The sequence below is a fragment of the Nelumbo lutea genome, chromosome 2, assembly GCF_056320005.1.
Source record: "Nelumbo lutea isolate HS-2025 chromosome 2, American lotus-T2T, whole genome shotgun sequence".
Taxonomy (NCBI): Eukaryota; Viridiplantae; Streptophyta; class Magnoliopsida; order Proteales; family Nelumbonaceae; genus Nelumbo; species Nelumbo lutea.
Genome location: NC_142685.1, coordinates 23,740,842 through 23,762,837, shown reverse-complemented (window position 1 = coordinate 23,762,837; position 21,996 = coordinate 23,740,842). Strand labels below are relative to the sequence as shown.

The 21,996-nt window shown below is 38.6% G+C and overlaps 1 protein-coding gene across 2 annotated transcripts; it reads left to right on the top strand.

Annotated features, from left to right (window-relative positions):
* Positions 1-465: 465 nt before the first annotated feature.
* On the top strand, positions 466-20,500 carry LOC148869228 (uncharacterized). Of its 2 annotated transcripts, none has more exons than XM_088969394.1 (14): positions 466-717; positions 1,007-1,126; positions 7,013-7,074; positions 7,341-7,428; positions 7,533-7,594; positions 7,667-7,763; positions 7,900-8,379; positions 16,423-17,091; positions 17,183-17,344; positions 17,456-17,560; positions 17,661-17,744; positions 19,256-19,418; positions 19,527-19,572; positions 19,758-20,500. In XM_088969394.1, exons 2-14 carry the CDS (start codon positions 1,028-1,030, stop codon positions 19,885-19,887), a joined length of 2,247 nt encoding a protein of 748 aa, XP_088825520.1. In that variant the 5' UTR covers positions 466-717; positions 1,007-1,027; the 3' UTR covers positions 19,888-20,500. The 2 variants fall into 2 exon arrangements, with proteins under 2 accessions (XP_088825520.1, XP_088825519.1); XM_088969393.1 differs by having other exon boundaries at positions 475-717; positions 962-1,126.
* Positions 20,501-21,996: the final 1,496 nt, after the last annotated feature.

Here is a 21,996-nt window from a genome sequence, read left to right as displayed (position 1 = left end):
TAGATGGTGTTGCCACATCGAATGTAATAAAAGGTCGATAACGTGATCAATTTTATACCATTCTACCCAAGAGATTCCAATCTGACGAAAAAGAAGTACTCCTTCCTCGAGATCTTCACAGGTCAATACGGTGAGTCCATTTTGGTCTAACAAGTCAATAGCGATGATCACGGTTGTATTTTACTTACAAAGTTACTGCTCTATGTAACCTTGCTTTATTACACACATGACACAACCAACAAGACGAAAAGCAAAAAAGGACACGTAGATGCCGTTCAACAGGATTTATCAAGGTTAATACATTAATAGAGGAGTGTGATTAGTTGATTATCCAGCTGTGAACGAGGGCCAGACCGCCAGCGCAGATATTGTCTCCCACCATTGGAGGAAATTTTGGTAATTTTACTTCAACAATAATTTCATCTCCTGACCGGAAAAAACCGGTCGCGAACCGGCAAAACCGGCGAAGTTGCCTCTGTTTGACTATAGGCGAAGAAAAGAAGAGTACTCTCTCTATCTCTCTCTCTCGTATGTCTCTGGTTCTACTCAAGAAAGAGAATTTAGCTGCACAGATCTTCGTCTCAAAGCTCTGAAAAGGTCTGAAAATCTCTGCAGATTCATGCATCCAACCGATCTTCCTCTGTTATCATCATCACCATTACGGGATTATCTCAGCGTCAGCTAGGTCTTGGAAGTCGAATTTGTTCATCCTAAGAGGTATCCGGCCAGTTCTTGTCTATCTATTCTTGTTTCCAGTCTCCAATAAGTTCTAGTTGAATTAGCTAATCTCGATGCGTTATAAATTCGGATCTGTTCTAAAACCTTCAATGCGATACAGATTCTTCTATATATGTTGAATTTCCGCTTTACAGAATTGAATTATTGTTGAAGTTCTCCCTTTGGTTGATTATTTGTCTTTTGAGCTTTAAAGGATGCATCTTCATTGGAATTTCTTTCTCAGATTTTCTTTTTCCCCTCTTTGACTGCTGATTGGAATTGCACGAAGGAGCTAGAAAGTGTATGAGACATGGCGAGTCGGATGAGGGAAGACGAGAAGAATGAGAAGATCATTCGTGGTCTCCTGAAACTTCCTGCAAATCGGAGGTGTATCAATTGTAACAGTCTGGTATGCTTTTGCACCTCTTCTCGGTCGCTTTGTCTTAACGTTGGTCTGTCCTCGTAAACTTTCGTCTACTTTTCCTTTAATTTGGATTCTGAGTACGAAAATTGCCTTGGTGTCAATTGAATTGCAATATTGCATTGTGAAGGAAAATTGATCTATAATCCTAAACAATTAGCACAATAATTTTTTCAGCAGAAGAATTAACACAATAACTTGTATCTGGCTTGTCTTTTACTACTACTTCTACTATTATTATTTTTGTTATTACATGAATGAAGCACTACTACTACTGCTGCTACTACCACCACCACCACCACTACTAGTCTACTACTACCCTCCTTGTTGATGTAATTTACATGAGTGAAGGAATACTGCTACAGCTGCCATGTAGTACTACTAAAGCGAGCGAAAGCAATATCTTTTTTTTTTTTTTTTTGATATTCTTAAGTTAGTGGCCTTTTTTGAGTTATTGATCAGTTTGAGTTTATTAAGAATTATTTTCTATTTTTAATGTTTTTCAATAAATAAAAATTCATAAAAAGAAATTTCGGCCCCAGCATCAAATGAAGAATGCTTTCACACTCAAAACAAAAACATGTTTCAAGCCAAACACATCACTTAAACAACACCCTAACATAATAACTGTAACCCGCATAACAGCTTCTGAAACTTTGACCCAGAAGAACTGACATGTAATCAGAACTTAATACCTAAATAGGATAAAAATTACAAAACCAAATCTGGTAATGGAAAATCAGGCAGCTACATCCTAAATGTCAACTAACTATTAGAGCAATAACCCCATAAAATCCTGCACTTACAAAATTGCAAAAACCAAGCTACAGTTAAAACAGCCCAAAATAGCCAGCTATTGACCGCATTACTTTTCTAACTCATCCATAATGTTTGTAATAAAGTATATCATTTTAGAGTGTCATGATAGTTTATAGTGTTCCATTGGAATTTTTGAAAAGTTAAAAGTAATGATCGTATCACTTTTATTTCTTTAGGGTGAAAACATGCCATCTTACATGATTTTGGTGTCATTGAATAGATTTTCAATTACTTATCCAAGGAGACTAGGATCTGGTGAATCCAATTTGTTTTGAAAAAGTTTTGACGGTTGCAGCTGGCTCCATTTAGGAAGAGTGCAATGCCAGTTCAGTGCATATATGCACTGTGGTTCAATTTTTGCTGGTGTTTGGTAAGCACATTTATGTACTGAAAGTGACAGCCTTCACAAATTTGAAGTCATGTTTGCATCCAAAATGAAAGCAAAGTTTACATCCAAAAAATGGATGCAAACGTTGCACTCAAAGTTGGTCAATGTAAAAAGGTAGATTCCAATCTAGGAATTTGTGTTTGCACCCTTTACAACTATAAATATTTTGGCAAGAAAGTAAATTTATCAATGCAAAACTAAACCAACTTTGCATTTGCATGGATTAGAATGCACTCTACATATTTGTATTTGTACTCTATCTGTACTCTTCCCAAATGGAGCCTTATTTGCAATACAAACGCCGAGCCGGGATATTTATGTACTGCGGTTTGCGTTTGCAAGTGTTTGTTTGACATGTAAAAAAGTAATGATTATCAGATCAAAAATGTATTTTCTGACATTTTTGTACTCTAAAAAGGGAGCATTACTGTACCTATTTTTTGGATACAATTTTGTATTCTTTTGATAATCAACTTTTTAACCAAAGTTAAGGCATTGGAGCATAAGGTAGTTGGAGCATGTAATGATGGGGCCCACACTTAGCACCGATTTCAAACAAACAAGATGAGTGCAGAAACGGTTTAAAATCTGAACCGTGTTTGCATTTATGAACCAAAAAGAGGGTAAATTTGCAGTGTACATATTTGTGTTTGCATTGCAATCAAACACAGCCTTAGGCAACCTAGGCCCATTAGGAATAGGAGTAATTGTAAACCATGTGGGAGACATTGTGCTTTTATTTTCAGGTCCCACTGGTTTTGGGGACTCAAGCAGAGCAGAATTGAAGGCAGCCTTGGCATGTCTAAAGAAAACAAAGCATGGGTTACAACAATTAATCGAAGGGGACACTAAGGTCATAAAAGGTTGGTTGGGCAGCACCGAGGAGGGACCACAGAAATATAGATATGAAACCAGAGAAGCTAAGAAATAATAAAGGATTTGGGAGCAAGAATACAATGGACACCTAGGTCAGCTAATGGGCTAGCAGATGGGTTGGCAAAACAGGGGTAATGAGAACTCATTGTATTGGGAAGTGGTTGGACAAGGGGGTGACTGTAATTAACTAGGAAAGCCTAGGTATGGTTAGCTGAGGCTGACCATCTTACCACTCTGATGTACATTATCTTTCTATTTTAATTAATGAAAATTTTACACTGTTACTGAATACTGATAAAAGAAGTGCTTTGAAAAAGTTATGACCATTTTGGTGATATGGTGCAAGTCATTCACATATAATGGTTACCAGCCTAACCCCTTAAAATTATAATGGTCATGCCAAAAATCAGCCTTACCAGATATCTCTTAGCCATCTGATTTGGCCATGATTTGTAAATCTAATATCCATGCCACTGCCTCAACAGAAGAAAGAAAACAAGATGACAAAGAGTAGTACAAGAAGATAGGCTTCATAGTTCACCCTGATGAGAATGGTTAGAGAAGCAGCTTGATGTGGGTCAATCCAAAACCTAACTGAACAAACCTGATTTTGGGCCATTTGGTTGGGATATTTAGAAGTTTGGCTCAACCCAACCTTATTTTGGATGGATTAGGTTAGGGCTGAGGCTTTGGGAAACCTGACCAGCCCAAATTAACCCTATTTGTATATTTATATATTATACTTGGTTACATGTATGTGTATTATGTGTAAACTAGCACGACCTTATTAATATCTATTATGTATTATTAAACTTTTATGTAATTTTAGCTTTAGTGAGACTGTAGTTTCAGAAAAAACAATATTGAGATTTTTGTCCTGCATTTTTATGTGATGCAGGATCCAAAGAGTTGATGTTTGGATTTTTTTTGGATTTTTATGTATTTTTCTATTTGGTCATTTTTATGTGTGTGTGTGTGGGGTCCAGCCTATTAGTTTGAGTTTACTACTCATAATTTTATAATGCTTAATTTTTAGAGTCATTGGTTAAGTAGGTTAGAGTTATTTAGTTTTCTTTAGGTTGGCTTATGAGTGATAGAGTTGTCATTTTGAGTTTTCTAGTTTTGCAAGTAATCTGGCTGACCTCAGACAACTATATATATTCTGCTTGTGTGACTTGTGGTGAGTGATTCCCACAGTCCTAGAGTGATTCTAGGGACCGTGGGAGTGATTCTTTGTTTTTTGTTTTTTTTGTTTTTTTTTTTGAAAAGTGGTAAAGATTTCATTAAAAGCTTAAAGAAATCATGCTGATGAGGAAGATGAAACCTAGGAGTGATTCCTAGGTCTGTCTGTCTGTCTGTCTGTCTGTCTGTCTCTTCCTCTTCTTGTCTTCTCTCTCAAAGTTTTGAACTCAGCCACTCAAAGCAATCAGATACCTAGGAAAAGGCAATGAGAAAACATCATTCAAGTCAATTACAGGACTGTATTTGATCCTGAGTAAATCTCCTCTATATTCCCTTCAGTTCTTGACATCCACACATCTTTCTAGAGTGAGGAACATGTCTCTCTAAATCTTCCCTACCAAACCCTGGTGAACCCAAATCTGATTTAGCCATCCCCCATATTGAAGGCTCTTTTTCAGTGCATTAAAACAGTTTTCTTTCAAAAATTCCAATTAAAAACCTTAGTTCTCAAAAGTTTTTAATTTTGAGAACTCTCATCTTTTTGTGCCCAACCTACTTAAAACCTCTCCAAATTCAATCCCCTGCTTTGGTAACTTATCTAACCTTTCCTGTAAAACAGTTCAAAGAAACTCAATTCCAATCTTGAGATATTGAATTTTTTATTTTCTCTCTAGAAATTTCTGTACATTGCAAGAATTTCAGCACTAGCTAGCCTCCGAATTACTTCATGTAGCCATATAAGACAAGAAATCCCCTCATCCCCCTTCCTATTCCTAGCCTGACCCCAAACATTGGATCATATCAGTCTTACATCATTATGAAAATAAGGTCACTTGGATTGCATTAAGGTCAAATATTCTAAGGTTGGGTTGGGCTCTTGGGTTGAGGATTGGGTTGGGTTAGGGTTGAGGACCCTTGCCTTGAGTTGGGCTTGGGTTGACCTCAACCCAACCCTCTTCGGCCTGAGTTGCATCCCTAACAATGGTTCATTGGCCACTGAAGGTTCCTTTAAGTTCATCTCTGATAAATGGGATGTGTTGTGGAGTTCAAACTTGCAAACATCTGAAGACAATCCAATCATCATTGTGGAGCACAACTGGAATTGGGTTGAGGAGGATATAGTAGAATTATGAAGTATTCAAAAGTCAATTTGATAAAATCCATGAATAATATGGTCAAGAAAAATTCAGGAGTGGGAAAAATGAGATAATAACATAATGAGTTAGTACTTTTGTAAGTAGAATAGATAGATTTGTTTCACTTTTCTATATAATGTACTGGAGGGGGGATAATTTGGATGTTATTATTCGGTATTTAACAGAAGTAGGCTAAATATGTTGAGTTGAAATTTTCTCTCAGTACTTCTTTTTTTTTTTTTTTTTTGGATCAGCAAAGTGAGAATTTTATTCAGTTAATATAATTAAAATAGAGCTATATCAGAAAGAGCGCAGACATTTCAACAGAAAATGTTACAATAAAGCCCGAAAAAGCCGTTGCCTGTGAACTCCCTGTTTAGCTAGAGAGTCAGCCATTTCATTTGCAGTTCTCCTGACCCATGTGAATGAGGCATTAAGTTCCCTTGCTATGCTTACTATCTCCCTTAATGGATGTCTGTAGTTCTAAGGAACATCACTGCTTGAATTGGTCCAAGATATCACTGTTTTTGAGTCCCCTTCTATCTCCAAGTTCTTAAGATCAGCTTGCTTGGCAATCTTTAGCCCTTGCAGCAGGGCTAACAGTTCAGCTTTTAAGGAGTCTCCTTCCCCTAAAGGTCCTAAGTACAAAGCCAGCACTTTGCTTGAGGAATCTTTGATCACACCACCAAGGCCTGCCTGCCATACCCGGGTTTCCTATAGAGCTCCCATCAAAGTTGAGCTTTAACTTGTGGGGACCTGCGGGCTTCCATTCCATCACGTTTCTTTATTTCTTCTCAGCAGTGTGTGCCACTTCATTCCAGACTCTTACAATATCAGTGATTGAGAAATTTTGAAAGAGCTGGAGTGATTTTACCCATTGAGTAACTTTTATCTTTATGGCCTCCACAATAGCCTCTTTCGGCCTATGTTCTCATTGAAGATTCTTGCATTCCTTTCTTCCCATATTACCCACACCACCGCTGCCCTTGCTGATTTCCACATAACCCTTCCTCTTTTTGTTGGCTGCCTTAGAAAGTTTGGATCGAAGAGGCTTACTACATCTTGGGAAGCACTCCACCTGCAACCAAAGAGAGAGCATAGAGATTCCCAAACAAAAAGGGCAAAAGGGCAATGGATCAATAAATGGGGTAGGGATTTACCATTTGCAAAGCAAAGGATGCACATATGGGGGGAGAGGCATTTATTGGGCCTCCTTTTTTGAATCATGTCTCTAGTATTTATCTTCCCAAGTATTTTTTGTTTGTTGTCATTTTACTACCTCATGCTGTTTTTTTTTTTTGTAACCCTGTACTTTATATGGAAGAGTTGATTAAGATGATCAGTTTTATGAAAATTTCTTAGTTTATGGTTATATGTGGAAGAGTTCTCTTGCAGTCTTGCTAGTGCTCTTTGTAACATGAGATATACCATCTCGTAATATGTTATGGTATCTAATACTTTTCTGTCAAACAGGGACCACAATATGTGTGCACAAATTTCTGGACATTTGTTTGCACAACCTGCAGTGGGATACAGTAAGTGCACATATTCCGTATTATATCCATCTCCCTTATTTTTGTGATTTTATTCTCTTTTTCATATATGCTTTCATATATTGTTTCATGTCCAAGTCACAAAATGATTAATCTGATAAATACGGAGCTCCTGTGTGATATTGTAAACTTGATTCCTGTTTCTTTTGTATTGGAGTCTTGATAAATAGGGCCTAGTAGACTTAAGTGTTAGGTTATTCACAGAAAATTACTTGATATGACTTATTTTGTATCCAAATCAATTCCAGTCGGGAGTTCACTCACCGTGTGAAATCAATATCAATGGCTAAATTCACTTCACAAGAAGTTGATGCTCTTCAAGGAGGGGGTAATGAGGTATATATGCATACCTTTCACCATAGATGTGATCCTTGATCTTCTCAATGTTCTAACCTTTCTCAATTTCTCATTACTTGGATTAATTTTTCTACTTTTAAAAGCGTGCAAGGGAAACTTACTTCAAAGAATGGGATCCACAGCGTCATTCTGCACCAGATAGCAGGTTATTATATATCTGTCTATTTATTTAGTGAATCTCAGTGAGGCTACAATTCTGACAAACTTTTTTGTTCAGTAATGTAGATAGACTTAGGGACTTCATCAAGCATGTTTATGTGGATCGGAGATATACTGGTGAGAGGAGCATTGACAAACCACCAAGGGTGAAGTCGGTAATTGGAGTTTCCCCTATATCCTCTTTTTGTCTGAATTAATAAAAGGAGTTTGGTTTTTCATCAAATTTATGTTGGACTGCTTCCCTTTCTAAAGCTGCCTTCATTTACTAGTTGACCTCTATATGTTGCACAGGATGACAGGGAGGACTCTTATGAAAACAGGAGGATGGATACATATCGTGGTGCTTCTAGAAGCCCACCTTATGAGGACAGATATGAACGTCGATATGGTGAAAGATCTGGTCCTGGTGGTAGAAATGATGAAAGAAACTATAGATATAATTATGATGAAAGAAGAAGTCCCGGATATGATCAAGAAGGCCAACGATATGGTGACTACGGGAGAAGTCCTGGTCGCTTTGAGGTGGTTGATGACTGGCGCCGAGATGATAGATTTGGAAATGGTAGGAAGTCAGAAGAGAGAAGATCTTCTGATGGAGAATCTAGATTCGATGGCAGGTCACCGAATCGTCAAAAGGACTTGGGTGCATCCAGTCCTCCTATGGTACGCCCTGTAAGAGATATCCTGGGGGAGGCTGTTCCACGTCTTCAGATTGGTGAACCTCCTAAAGCAAATGGTAGCAAGATTGCTGAAGGTTCCCTGCATGCACAGGTGAAATTTCTTTGAACCTGTACATGTGTTTCTTTTTATGTTTGACACCATAATCGATAATACTAATTAGTTTATGGCCATATGTAATCTTCTGATAATACATTTTTTGGTCTTTTAACTTGGGAAAGGGCTAGTTTTCCTTGATATTAAGGTATACTTTTTTGAAATGAATGCACACTGTACAGATATATGAAATTGGATTTCCATCAATTTCATAACACAGCTCATCTTACTTTTTGAATAAAGATCCTTTTTTTTTAATGAGTAACAGTGAGTTTTGATTTATTAAGGGCTATTACTTGGCTTTATGGTAAAATCTCAGGCTGGCAAATGTGAGAATGTGGGTTCGAGTCTGAAAGAGGCAACTTTGTGCAAAAAATGCCAAAGGTTAGCACGTATCCGGTCTACCCCTCCCAAGATCCCAGTCTTCTAGATATTGGGAGTCTGGGACCAGTATTGGGTAATGTCCTTTTAGTGAATTTTGATTTGTTGATGTGAGAGAAGAAAGTGGTATAACACTTCTCCCCCATAATTTTTAAAGGAGTAGGAGACAAAAAAGCTCAACAATCAAAGGCTGACAAATTCTGAAAGAGAATGTATTTAGTACAAATTTTCAGTGTGAAATTTCCTTCTTTTAATGGGTATATGTATGTCTAACAGAAAAGAAGGGATACAAAAATTTTAGGTCCCACAAGCATTGGGAAGTTACACATGCCATAGAGCAATATCATGCTAAAACCAGAAACAACCAATGAAACAATCACTCTAGGAAAGTAGGCCTTTGTTAAGTCTCCCTCCACAAGACGCATCCTCTAGCAAGGTCATCTGCAGGAGAACTAGCCAATTCAGGTATCCAACTGAATGTGATGTTAGAAGTAATATCTCACTTTACAAGGAAGGGGTACAACCTCCCTCCTCCCTTGCAACCATTGTCTTACCAAATTTAATTACATTTCTACCATATACAATTTATTTTGTCAATAAAGAAAAGCCAAACATTAGGTCCATATCCAGTCCATCTGTTTGGCTCTCCCAATAATATCCCAGATAGCTGAGACCAAAATTGGGTAATGACCTTTTTTACAAGTTTTTTACAACTTTACACATTTTAAAGGCATAAATGTTACGGAGTACAAATATAAGAGCAAAGATCATAAGAAACATGACAGCAAAGATCATTTCTTGGGCTAAAGCATTTAATATTTCTACAGATTCACTTTTTGTAACTAGTATACTTTTTAGAAATATCCTACATTTTGTACAGTCATTTATTGAGAGTTTCTCTTCCATTTCAGCAATACAATTATACTTTACCTTTCCTAAAAAAAAAAGATGTTTATCTGGAAGTGTCTATTCAGTATCTAGTGTTGTATTGGGTACATATTGTGTTTGACACTGGTATGCTAGGCATGTATTGGTATCTGAGTATCATAAACCTCAATTGCTATTGCATTTCAAGGTCTTTGAGTTGGAAAGCGAGCTACATAAAGAATTTCATCTTTACCAATCCAAAAAGAGAGAGAGAGAAGAAGAGAGAAGAGAGAACTGAGGGCAAAAGATATTACTGGCGGCACAACTTTTTTAATATATATACTAGGGTAACAACAACTAAAATAAAAAAGAGTAAAAGTACAATAGTACCCCCTCAATTTAGGACATAAATGTCAATCATGCCAAACTTGTCACATAAATCATGATGTCGTGAGTGGTGTAGTCCTTTTGTAAAGATGTCTGCAAGTTGATCCTCAGAGTTGACATAGGGAGTACACACTTCCCCTATGATAACCTTCTCTCTGATAAAATGCTTGTCGACTTCGATGTGTTTAGTTCTATCATATGGCACAGGGTTAGCAACAATGTTTATGGCTGCTTTGTCATCACAAAATAGGGTCATAGGTTTGTCCACGGGAAAACCCAACTCACTCAACAGATTCTTTATCCACATAATTTCAGCCACTCCATGAGCCATTGCTCGATATTTAGCTTCAGCACTGGATCTAGCTACCACACTTTGCTTTTTGCTTCTCCAGGTAACTAGATTTCCTCCTATGAAGGTACAATAGCCACTAGTTGACTTTTTGTCATTTAGGGATCCTGCCCAATTTGCATTAGTATACACTTCAACTTTCAAATGTCTGTGGCTTTGGAACAACAAGCCATCACCTAGAAACCTTTTAAGGTATCGGAGGATTCTTTTTATTGCTTCAAGATGAGTGGTCATAGGGGCATGCATGAACTGGCTAAGGACACCAACTACATAAGCAATGTCTGGGCGGGTCATAGAAAGATATAACAATCTCCCTATAAGTATCTGAAACTGTTTCACATCCTTGATAGGTTCACCTTGGCTGTCACCTAATTTATGGTTAGGATCAATAGGGGAATCAACTGGCTTCACTCCCATTTTTCCCGTATCTTGGAGTAAATCTAGGACATACTTCCTTTGGGAAATGAAAATACCCCTTTTTGAGCGGGCAACTTCAATTCCTAGGAAGTATCTTAGAGTACCTAGATCCTTTACTTCAAACTGTGTGGCAAGAAAACTCTTCAACTTTTGGATTTCATCATTCCAGTCGCCAATGATAATTATATCATCAACATATACTGTTAAAGCAACAATTTTACCTTTTCCTCTTTTCACAAACAATGTGTGATCAGATTGACATTGCTTGTATCCTTTCTGCTGAACCGCTGCATGGAATCTACTGAACTAGGCTCTCGGTGATTGTTTAAGCTTGTATAAAGACTTCTTCAACCCGCACACCTTTTGTTCATTGCCTTGAGCCTGAAAACCAGGGGGTTGTATCATGTAAACTTCCTCTTCAAGGTCACCATTCAAGAATGCATTCTTGATATCAAGCTGATGTAGATCCCAGTCAAGATTAGCAGCAAGAGAGAATAGAACTCTAATGGAGTTCATCTTGGCAACCGGTTCCAAAGTCTCTGCATAATCAACTCCATACACTTGTGTAAACCCCTTTGCCACTAGACGAGTTTTATACCTCTCCACTGTGCCATCAACCCTATGTTTGACTGTGAACACCCATTTACATCCAACTAGATCATTTCCCTTAGGAAGATCTACAAGTTCCCATGTGCTATTTTTATGAAGGGCATTAATTTCTTCCTTCATAGTATCTATCCATTCAGGTACTGAAAGAGCTTCTGCCACATTCTTAGGGATAGGTACACTGCCAATGGATGTGGTAAAGGCTCGAAAAGAGGGTAAAATGTTTTCATAGGAAACAAAGTGGGAAATGGGGTGTTTAGTGGTGCACGACCTAACACCTTTCCTGTGAGCAATAAGAAAGTCAAGGTCATTAGTAGCAGAGGTATCAATTGCAATGGGGTCTGGGACATCAATGGGAACCAAGATACCTGAGTGAGTATGATCCGCCCCCGAAGAGTTTAATGGCATTGGAGTACAACTTCTAGATTCTCCACATCTCTTGAATTTGGTTGGCCGTTGTGACGACGGAAGAAGATATGAAAAGGAGGAGGATCAGGAAGAGGAGGGAGTTGAACCAGTTTCTCCTCATTCCTACTCTCCCCCTGAGGAGAAACAGGGAAAAAATGCTCACTCTCAAAGAAAGAGACATCCATGGAAACATAGAATTTTCAAGAAACAGGATCAAAACAACGGTATCCCTTCTGAGTGAAGGAGTACCCCAGGAATATGCAAGGAATAGCACGAGGATCCAATTTTTCACGAGTGGGTGACAAATTTTGGACAAAGCAATGACAACCAAACACACAAGGAGGAATGGGAAGAAGGGGTGCCTTAGGAAAGAGAAGTTGATGTGGGGCTTTGCACTCTAACCAACGAGAGGGCATACGGTTGAGGTAGGTAGCACAAAGGACAACCTCAAGTCAAAAGCATTTTGGGACATTCATATGTAGTAAACCCCGAGCCACTTCAAGGAGGTGTCGGTTCTTTCTTTCAGCAACACCATTTTGTTGTGGTGTTCGAGCACAAGAGCTACGGTGAAATGAACCACGTGAAGCAAAAAATTCCGTGAGATCACTATGAAAATACTCTTTGGCATTATCTGATTGAAAAATTTAGATTTCAGTTTGAAATTGGGAGAAGACCATCCGCTGAAAATCTTGGATAATTTTTGGTACTTCATCCCTGGTTCGTATGAGATAGACCCATGTATATCTAGAATAATCATCGATAATGGTGATAAAATACTTGTAGCCACTCTCAGATGGTAAAGTAACAAGGCCCCACACATCAGAATGAACAATGTTAAAAGGAAATTCAGATTTATTATTTTTTGAAAGAAAATGAGTTCTACACTACTTACTCAATTGACAAGTTTGACAAGAGAAATCTGAAACGGACACCGACTTAAACAATTCTAGAAACACCACTTTTAAAGACTTAAAAGATAAATGACCAAGACGACAATGCTATAAAGAAACTTGGCTCTTACAGGACTGACTCTTAGACTCTGTGACTTGAAGACCAGCCTTATTCTCCAGCATGTAAAGTCCATCAACCATACATCATCTACCAATCGTCCTCCCCGAGGCTAGATCCTGGATCACACAGTAAGAAGGGAAAAAGGTCACTAAGCAGTTTAAGGAATTAGTAATACTACTAGCAGAGAACAAATTAATGGGAAATTTCGAAACATGTAAAACATCATAGAGGGTAAGGCTGAGAGGGAGAGAAATGGTTCCTTGACCAGCTATGGTAGTGTATGATACATCAGCTAGTCTCATCTTGTCTCTTCCAGAAAGAAGGTTTGAAAGTAAGAGGACATACCAGTCATGTGTTTTGACGCTCTAGAATCAATGATCCAGGGAGTGTCAGGGTTATGAGAAACAACATGGAAAGCTGTGGCAGGGTTACTTGATGTAGACACAAATGAAGTTGAGGGAGGAGCATCCATTTGACGAATTGCTCTACCATAGAGCTCTAAATGGTCACAGAAGGAATTTATAATATCCTCCCTTGGGTCAGATCCAAATGGATGTGTCTGAGTCACAATATGAATGTGGGGCTGGTTCTCCTGAGTAGCCATGTTTGCCATAGTGTGTTTTCTTGTACCTTGCTGTCCTGACTTTTTATTTATATATGACCCTTGCTTCTTATTCAGATCTTGAGCCCATTTCGGCTGCCCATGAAGATCCTAGCATGTGTCTCGGGTGTGTTGGGGTTTCTGGCAATGAGTACACCACAATTTGTCCTTGTCATCCATCTTTTTTCGAAGACCCCCCTTCTTAGAAGTATTTCCCCCACCGGTAGTAACATTCCCTTTCACTGCCAACACAACTGTTCATCAAATTCTTTCTGCTTTCTTCTGATTGTACAAGAGCATAAACTTCCCGAACTGATGGAAGATCCTTGCTACCTAGGATCTGGACTCTGATAGATTCATATGTAGGGTTCAAACCATGTAAGAAAGCAAAAACTCTTTGTTGGGAGACGAGTTTTTTTGTACAGTTTTGCATCTTCATCACACTTCCAGTCCACACTCTGATAATGATCTAACTCCTTCCAGATAGAGGTCAAGTCTGAGTGGTACACAGATAGACACCTCTCCCCTTGTTTACAAGTAGACGATTCTGCCTGTAACTGGTAGATTTTTGCATAGTGTTGCAGTTTCAAATATGTTGATTTTGCTTGTTCCCAGATCTCATTTGCCGTTTCAGCCCACATGAAATTCCTTCTTATTTGAGGTTGCATAGAAATCAAAAGCCAAGACATGACCGTGCTGTTTTCCTTGTTCCATCTGTCATATTCAGCACTCCCAGAATGTGGTTCTTTGATTCTCCCATTAGTATAACCTATTTTTCCCCTTGCAATGATGTACAACTTGATTCCTCTTGACCACTCTAAATAATTTAAACCATCAAGATGAATAACAGCCATGGGAAAGGATAGGTCCACACCCCCACTCATTCCATTCAGCATTGAGGAAACACCAGATGTAGTAGAATCTTCACCACTCATGATTTCAGATTCAAAAACAACTTTTAAATGGGGTACACAGCCTTCAAGAAATTCAACACTGAGGGAGAACGCGTTTTTTTTTTCTTCAGAAACACACCTCCTTTTGTAAAACACAGGTGCTGTTACAGCACTAACAGGTCATCCCTTGACTTACAAGCTCAACACAAGTGTTGCCACAGTGCATACAGGTCATCTCTTGGCCTACGCATCAACAGGACTGCTGTTATAGCAAGTAGTTGTCACTTTCTGACCTTCAGTTACCATAAAAGCTGCTGTTGCAGCACACAAGAGGCACTGGTCACTTTCTGACCCTCAGTTCACCATAAAAGCTGCTGTTGTAGCACACAAAAAGGTCCTCATGACCTACAGTTTCACAGGGATCAGTCGACCCCACAAAAAAGGAAAGAAAGAGGTGCTGATCACCTCACATCCAATCGGCAGACCTAGTACAGGTTCTGCCCTGGCGCACGACCAGAAAAAAAAGGTAAGATAGAGAGAGAAAAGTTACTTCAGTGTGTGAAATCTTCAATCAGCCGAACAGCAGATGAGGGCGGCAGATCTGGAAATCTGGTGCGAAGAGAGAGAGAGAGAGAGAGAAGAAGAGAGAAGAGAGAACTGAGAGCAAAAGATACTGCTGGCGGCGCAGCTTTTTTATTATATATACTAGGGCGACAGCAACTAAAATAAAAGAGTAAAAGTACAATAGTACCCCTGCAGTACTATACATAGGAAAAATAACAGCTGTTAACATTCTATAATGTAGATGAGAAGGAGAATATTCTATTAGGGAATTTAGGGTGAATGTGGAGGGTAAAGAAGGGGAATTAACAAGGAATTTTTTTTTTTTTCGATTGGAAATGGTAACTTCATTAATACAAAATTAAATACAACTGTCAACCCCTAAAAAGGGTGTTGAGCCCCAAGTAATCTTTATTACAAAGTGCCCAGAACATACTCTCTCTCACCTTGTGCCTCTCTTTGGGTTGCTTGAACAGTCCTCATCTTTTGATGATAAAATTATCTTTCAATTATCATTTGGTATATGGTAATGCTAATGGCCATTATGGTCTCTTTTAAGGACATAAACCATAACTCTTTTTTGTATATGATAATACAGGGCTGAAGGGTGTATGACTGCATGGCCAGTGTTCTGTAAATCCGTGTATAGCAGCTTGTTTTTCATGTTTCTTTTCTTTTCTTTTTTATCAATTTTCTTTTCCTTATCTTCAATGATATTATACTTTTATCTGTTCTCAAAAAAAAAAAAAAAAAACCTACCGCAAAGCTGAGTGCCTTTAAGTATTAACTTTGATGGGTTATTAAGTTTGAGTTAACATTATCTAACTGCAGAAGAAGTTAATCCCTAGGTGTAATAATCATTTCACCATGCTACCATCTTGTTCTCATGGACTTGATACTCTGCTAATGCTATGGCTGACCCCCTTGTGAAGGGTGGAGTTTTAACTTCTCTACATGGGTATCATATCATGTTGAAAACTTTAAAATTAGTGTTAATTTTGTGTGCAACGTCTTATCTAGCTATGTTATTGCCATATCTGGGTATCATGGCTTTTGAAGGGATAATTTCTATGATGGTGGCCCTCTTTTTGATATTCCCTTGTATCCATTTTTTTCCTTTCTAATAAAATTTTGCTCAAAGGACATCAAAGTGGGTTTGTGGGAAACACAGTCATGCCCATGTGCTAAGGGAAATATCTAGTCCTCAGAAATAGGAGTCAAATACAGGTGGGGACCAAGGTCGGCTAATCACTTGGCTGATCGTTTCGCAGAGTTCGGGGTTTATAAAAATTAAATTTATTGGGGTATTATTCCAAGTGAAAGAACTGTGTAAGCGTAGGTGTTAGCTGAGGCTAACCAGCAATTAGGGGTGCATGGCACTTAAGATTTGTAATTGGAATTTTTCCAAAGAAACAAAACTCTGTTGTTACTTATCAGATGGAAAGAAGGTTCTCATTTCCCAAACTCTCACAGCTTGAGTTTTATGTATTTAAACTATTGATTGGGGAAATGCATTATTACAGAAGTATACTTATCCTTTTCAATGATTCTTATTGCAGAGGACTGCCTCTTCCAGTAGCCTGGGATCCATTGAAGGGAATTCAGTAGATCTTAAAATGGCAAATTCAGTAAGCTTGATCGATTTCGGTGCTGATCCTGTACTGCCTGATGCAGCTGCAGCACCACAAACACAACCAACAATACCACTTACAAGTCAAGATGTTACGCATCCAACAAGTTCATCTGTCAGTGACAACAACTGGGCCTCATTTGATCTTGTCCCACAGGAAAATGTGTCTCAGCCCCCTTCAAATGTGAATGGTCTAGAATCTGTATTGTCACAATTGTCAGCACCAGCAGCTGCAGCACCACCTTTTGGTAGCACACCAACATTACTCTCAGGTGGTGTTGGTCCATCAGTTGCACCTATGAGCAATGTGCCAATATTCCCAGGTACTGCTGGTGGTCCAGCTGCAACTGTGGGGCAAATATCACCGTCACCCAGCGGTGGTGCTCCGGCAATTGCATTAATAGGCAGCATATCATCATTTGCTGTGGGTGGCAGTGCTCCAAAAGCTGCACCTGGAGGCATGATGTCAACATTGCCTGTTAGTGGGGGGCAGTGGCCAGGAGCCCAGCAACATCAGCCTTTTTTGTTTCCTGCTAATGATAGTCAGTCTACTGTTCAACAGCTTGCCCCATCAGTTGGTGGAGCTCCAAACAATCAAGTAGGTCACAAGTAATTTTTTTTTTTCAATCTTGTTTTCTTTTTTCATAGATTTGATAGTTCTTATGGTTTCTTTTTGTAAATCTTTGTAGCCATGGAGCTCTTCACTTGCACCAGTTATACCAGTACCTTCAAATAGTACCCCAACTGCACAACAATCTCAGGCACAGCAAACCCAAGAAACCAATTCTTCACTCACATCACAACCTCACCCTGTGGAAGCAAAATCAAGTGGAAGAACAGAACTTCCAGTGGTAATAACTTTCTCTGATGCTGTTTTCTTATGATTTTTTCTGTTCTTTGATTTTTTGTTGGTACTGTTAAAATTCATTTATTTGCAATAATAACTATTTAATGCTTGGCAGGATCTTTTTACTGCAACCTATTCATCAATTCCTGTAGGAGTTTCTGGTTGGCAAGCTGTTCCACCTCGTGGCATGGGTTATGGCATGCAGTATCCTACTGCAGCGGTATGATAACACATCAATAATTGTTATGCCAGATGCTTATAAAAAACAATTATCATGTCATATGATTGATTATGTATTTAAATTTGCTTATATGTTACAGCCAATGCCAGCTTTCCTCCATCCACCAAAATCAACCAATCCATTTGATCTTAACAATGATACATCTGTAGTTCAAGCCCCACTGGTATGCACATTGAATTTTATTTTTCCTGAATTTCTTGCTTAGTTTTAGTTTGACAATGAACAACTGTTACGAATTGTTCCCTATAATTTTTTTTTTTTTTTGAAAAAAGGTAATGTATTATAAGAAACAGAACAAGATATACAAGGCCCTGTTCAAAAAGAATTTGTACAGGAGAAAACACTGAGAAGCTGATTACATTGCAGATCTAGGTATAGAAAGTTTCCTATTATAAAAAAAAAAAAGTCAAAATGTAAATCCTTTAGTTGTCTGTGAACTGCTGCCCATGAGTGGATTCTGCCCCATAAGCCTATTGTGTTTATTTTAAAAAATTCTCCTCTCTCTGTCCATAAAGACCAAATCACTGCATCCAGAATTACTTTCCATAAGACTTTCTCTTTCTTGGACAGACCCTTCAACTGCCAGCACCACAAGAGAGATTTCAAATCTTTTGGAAAACAGTAATTAACTTCAAACAGCCCCAAAGCTTTCCCCCAAACCATTCTTGCAAACTTGCAGTGGATGAATAAATGCTCTGCATCCTCTGAGGCTGTCCCACACATACTACATCTGCTTGGCTCCGCCATCATTCCCCCTTTTGCAAGCAAATCTTCTGTCAGGCATTTTCCAAGAGTGGCTGTCCATAACAAGAAGAATACCCAGAATCTAGTTCATGCTTACAAATCTTTTTAAGTGTGTCTGACAGCTATTGTGGGGCACCATACAGTAGTCTGAAAAGGGAGAAGGTATAATTTGGAATTTAAGGAATGATTATAGAAGGTTCAAATGGCTATCTAAAGAAATGATAATTCAAGTCAACCAGGTGAGAAAATCTGCAAACCATTTGGCAGATGGGCTGGCTAAGCAAGAGGTTCAGAGACAGTCTATGTATTGGGCTCACTTGTAATTTTCTGGGTTAAATATGTACTCTAGAGTCTGTTATATCTTTTCACAACTTCTTGTACCTATTTTATCTAATTTTAATGAACCCTTTTCCATGTTGCAGGTCAAAAAAAAAACCGAAAAACATTATATGCTGTTCCTACAAATCCTTCTTTATCCAGTGAAACTGTTAATACAAATTACAAAACATAACAGCAAAAGGGTTTATGCTAAATATAATAAATAAGGTGTTTGTCTAAAAGTAGAAGGTGGTCTTTACTTGGTTTTATGATGATATGCCACCTTTGACACCAGTTTGTAGTTTGAGGTGTGGGCATTGAAGCATTTTCCTCAAGGCTTGCCTTAAAGCATGAGCCTCACATGCTTTCTGAAACACTGCTACTGAATGGTCAAATTACTGGTTTTGTGGATGCTATACAATGCAATTCTCAATTAAACTGAATAACACCTTGTCATAATTAAGTTGCATTGCTAAACTTAATTGGACTCTGGTGCATAAGTTTATTTAATTCTTTCTTATGCAGATCTTTAAGATTTTTGTCTTAATTTTTTTTCTTTTATTTGAGGCACATTTCTTTAACCTTTTACGATTCCTATTTCTTATAATGTAGTTTCCATCAATGTCATCTCTGCAAGGGGCACTTCCAAACATAGCACCACATGCGGGCTTAGCTTCAAGCCTTGGTACTTCACATTGGATGCCTCCCCAGGCACCGTCTTATGGATCAGGGGTTCCACCCCATGCAGCATCTTATGCACCAGCAATGCTCCCAAGTAAAAACATATTGCTATCTCTTTCTGTTATTTTTACCTTTTTTCCCTTGTGACCTGTGGTTATAAATACTGGTTCTTCAATCTTATGTCTAGTTTAATCTATGTCAGGTGCATACGTTGGGCAACAAGCACCCAAAAATATGCTGCCTTTTGGGTATGTACTTGTTTGTCCTTTTTTGTCCTGTGTTTAGTGTTATCTACGGATAGCTTTTGTTGATCCTGAATGCGAACGAAACAGTGTTTATTGAATTTTTCTCTTGGCTTAAGATGTATAAGACGTCTTTTTATATAACATTGGTAGAAGGAAGTTAATTCTAATCCTTTTGATTACCCTCTCAGACATCAAGGAGTTGGAGGCTATGGCAGTGATGGAGCTGGTTTTGGCAGTATGAACCAGCAGCTGGCTGGCACATACTCACAACCTGCACCTCCAAATTCTTTTTCTTCTGGAGGCAACCCATTTGGATAGATGCAACAATGAAGGTTTTCTTGTCATTAAAGGTCGGCATCTTGAAGAAATTTGGTTTCATTCTGGTTGAAGACCAAGTGAACTCATCCAGCCAAATGAGAAAATTTCTGGTGTGCATCTTTGGCTATTATAAGGATTATATGGTTGGTTGGCCATATAAAAGTAGTGTGAGGTGAAAAGAAGACAGGTGAAAGAGGAGAAAATTGCAGTTTATGGGTTGGGAAGGGCATTGCTAACAGATTGCTTTGAGGGGTGGGGATTTTTATTTTTGTTTTTCATTTTAATTTGGTTTCTATTGACATGGTGTTTATTGTAAATCTAATTGTTATTCGTACCACATTCTATTGGGTGTTCCATAGGTTGCCTGGGCCCTAGGGTTTGTATCCTTTGTATTAGGTTTTCCTTTCTACCTGGTCCTAGGGTTTTGTGATTCTCTTTTCTTTCTTTCTTTCTTTCTTTTTTTTTTTTTTTTCATATTAGGTTGCTATTACCATTTCTTCCACAATCATGGAAAGCACTTTGGTATCATGAAAGCATCTATTAAGTTTTTGTTGTTACAGGATTGGAATTTGTATTGATGGTATAAAAGAAAGTTACAATATGGTTTTGATCATGATGGAGATTATTGTGTTTTTGGGGCTGTCGCTCAGCCAAAGGACAAATACGGAGCCTTCTTTTGGGTCTTGAGATAATATGGATGTATTCACTTTTCCGGTCATGAAACTGTTTGATTATAGTTTTGATATGTTAAATCCAATGCCTGCCACTCTGCATTGAAGTGGACAGGCACAAGCTTTCATGCCCTTCAATTTGACTGCACCAACAACAAAATTAGGCTTCTTCTCTTAATCACACAAAGATGCAGATTGTAAAGGCCATCATCCAATATTGATCCAAGCTATTTAGTATTTTGGGAGGGGTGGACTTGATACCTTATGGATCCAACTTCTGGCATATTTTACACAGTGGCAGCTCTGAGACTCGACTCTAACATGTTCTCATGCTTGTTGTTAGTTCCAGATTCTCCTATTACCTTTGCTGTTATATTAATGTTGTCATTTTTTACTTGTGCAAAGTGAGATATTTGGCAATTTTCAACGAGGGTATTTTTAGTGGTACATTTTCCCCATGATCAGGAATCATTCTCAGCCAATGCAGAATTGTATGTACGAATTCTCATTTGAATGTAAATACTTTTCCGGAAAATTATGGGGGTGTTCATCAATATGCATGATTTTATTATTATTTTCGAAAAAGCAAAAGCAACTGCTACAGCAGCAAAAGCAATAATTTTGCTGATGCTGGCAACCGCATGACCTCGTTCAATAAGATGAAAATACCTGTGCTTGGTTTGCATTTTTCTTCTCTACTGTGTTCACTCAGTTTGCTTGGTTTGACTAGCCAACAGAAATGAATAATTCTTGGGTCCTCAAGAAAAATTCTTCCCTGTTTGGGTTCTCTGAGTCATGCCCATGTATATATGTTTCTCTTACATGAAGAAGGAAACTGCCTTGGTTCTTTTGGTGCTTCAATGTAGACTAAAAATTGAAGATTCTGACACCGTATGGCCCCTTGTACAGGTACCTAAGTATTGAAAAGCTGTTCTGGGCAAATTTCCTGCCCATGACAATCTGTGCAGCGGAGATATGGACAATTGGACATTCCAGATCCTAGTAGGGTGCAACTTAGGCGGGTCCCCCAACCTGAGCGCGGACTGATGAGCCAGAAATTTTACATGGCCTGGGCTTGGGCTTTTGGTCTTCCAGCTGGGCCTAGTTCATGCTTTTTAATTTTTTGGGTTGGGCTCAGGTTTAGCCCTTATGTAGCGTGAACCTGGCCTGAGCCTAGCACGACCTTCCAACTTGATATATATAGCCTGGCCCTGGCTTGGTCTCGGGTTGGATAGTTTGGGCTTGACCTTAGGCTAGACCAAGCTTGAGCTTTAGGCCCACCTGGGTTGATCTAAAAACCCAATCCAGTCCGCTCGACTTGCAACCCCAGGAAACAGCATACCTATTCATGCACTATCCAATATCGGTCAGGATTTGGAGCCATTTTATCAACTCGTTAAGCCTAGTATCGTTCAGTGGTCTCATTTGGTCAGTTGGG

What these genes read in the sequence shown, in the direction of transcription:
- LOC148869228 (XM_088969394.1), top strand. Translation starts at nt 1,028, where the DNA reads ATGGCGAGTCGGATGAGGGAAGACGAGAAGAATGAGAAGATCATTCGT. An exon ending in TTCAAGGAGGGGGTAATGAG is followed by an intron (nt 7,429 to 7,532) that starts GTATATATGCAT and finishes TACTTTTAAAAG; the next exon opens with CGTGCAAGGGAAACTTACTT. An exon ending in AACCACCAAGGGTGAAGTCG is followed by an intron (nt 7,764 to 7,899) that starts GTAATTGGAGTT and finishes TATGTTGCACAG; the next exon opens with GATGACAGGGAGGACTCTTA.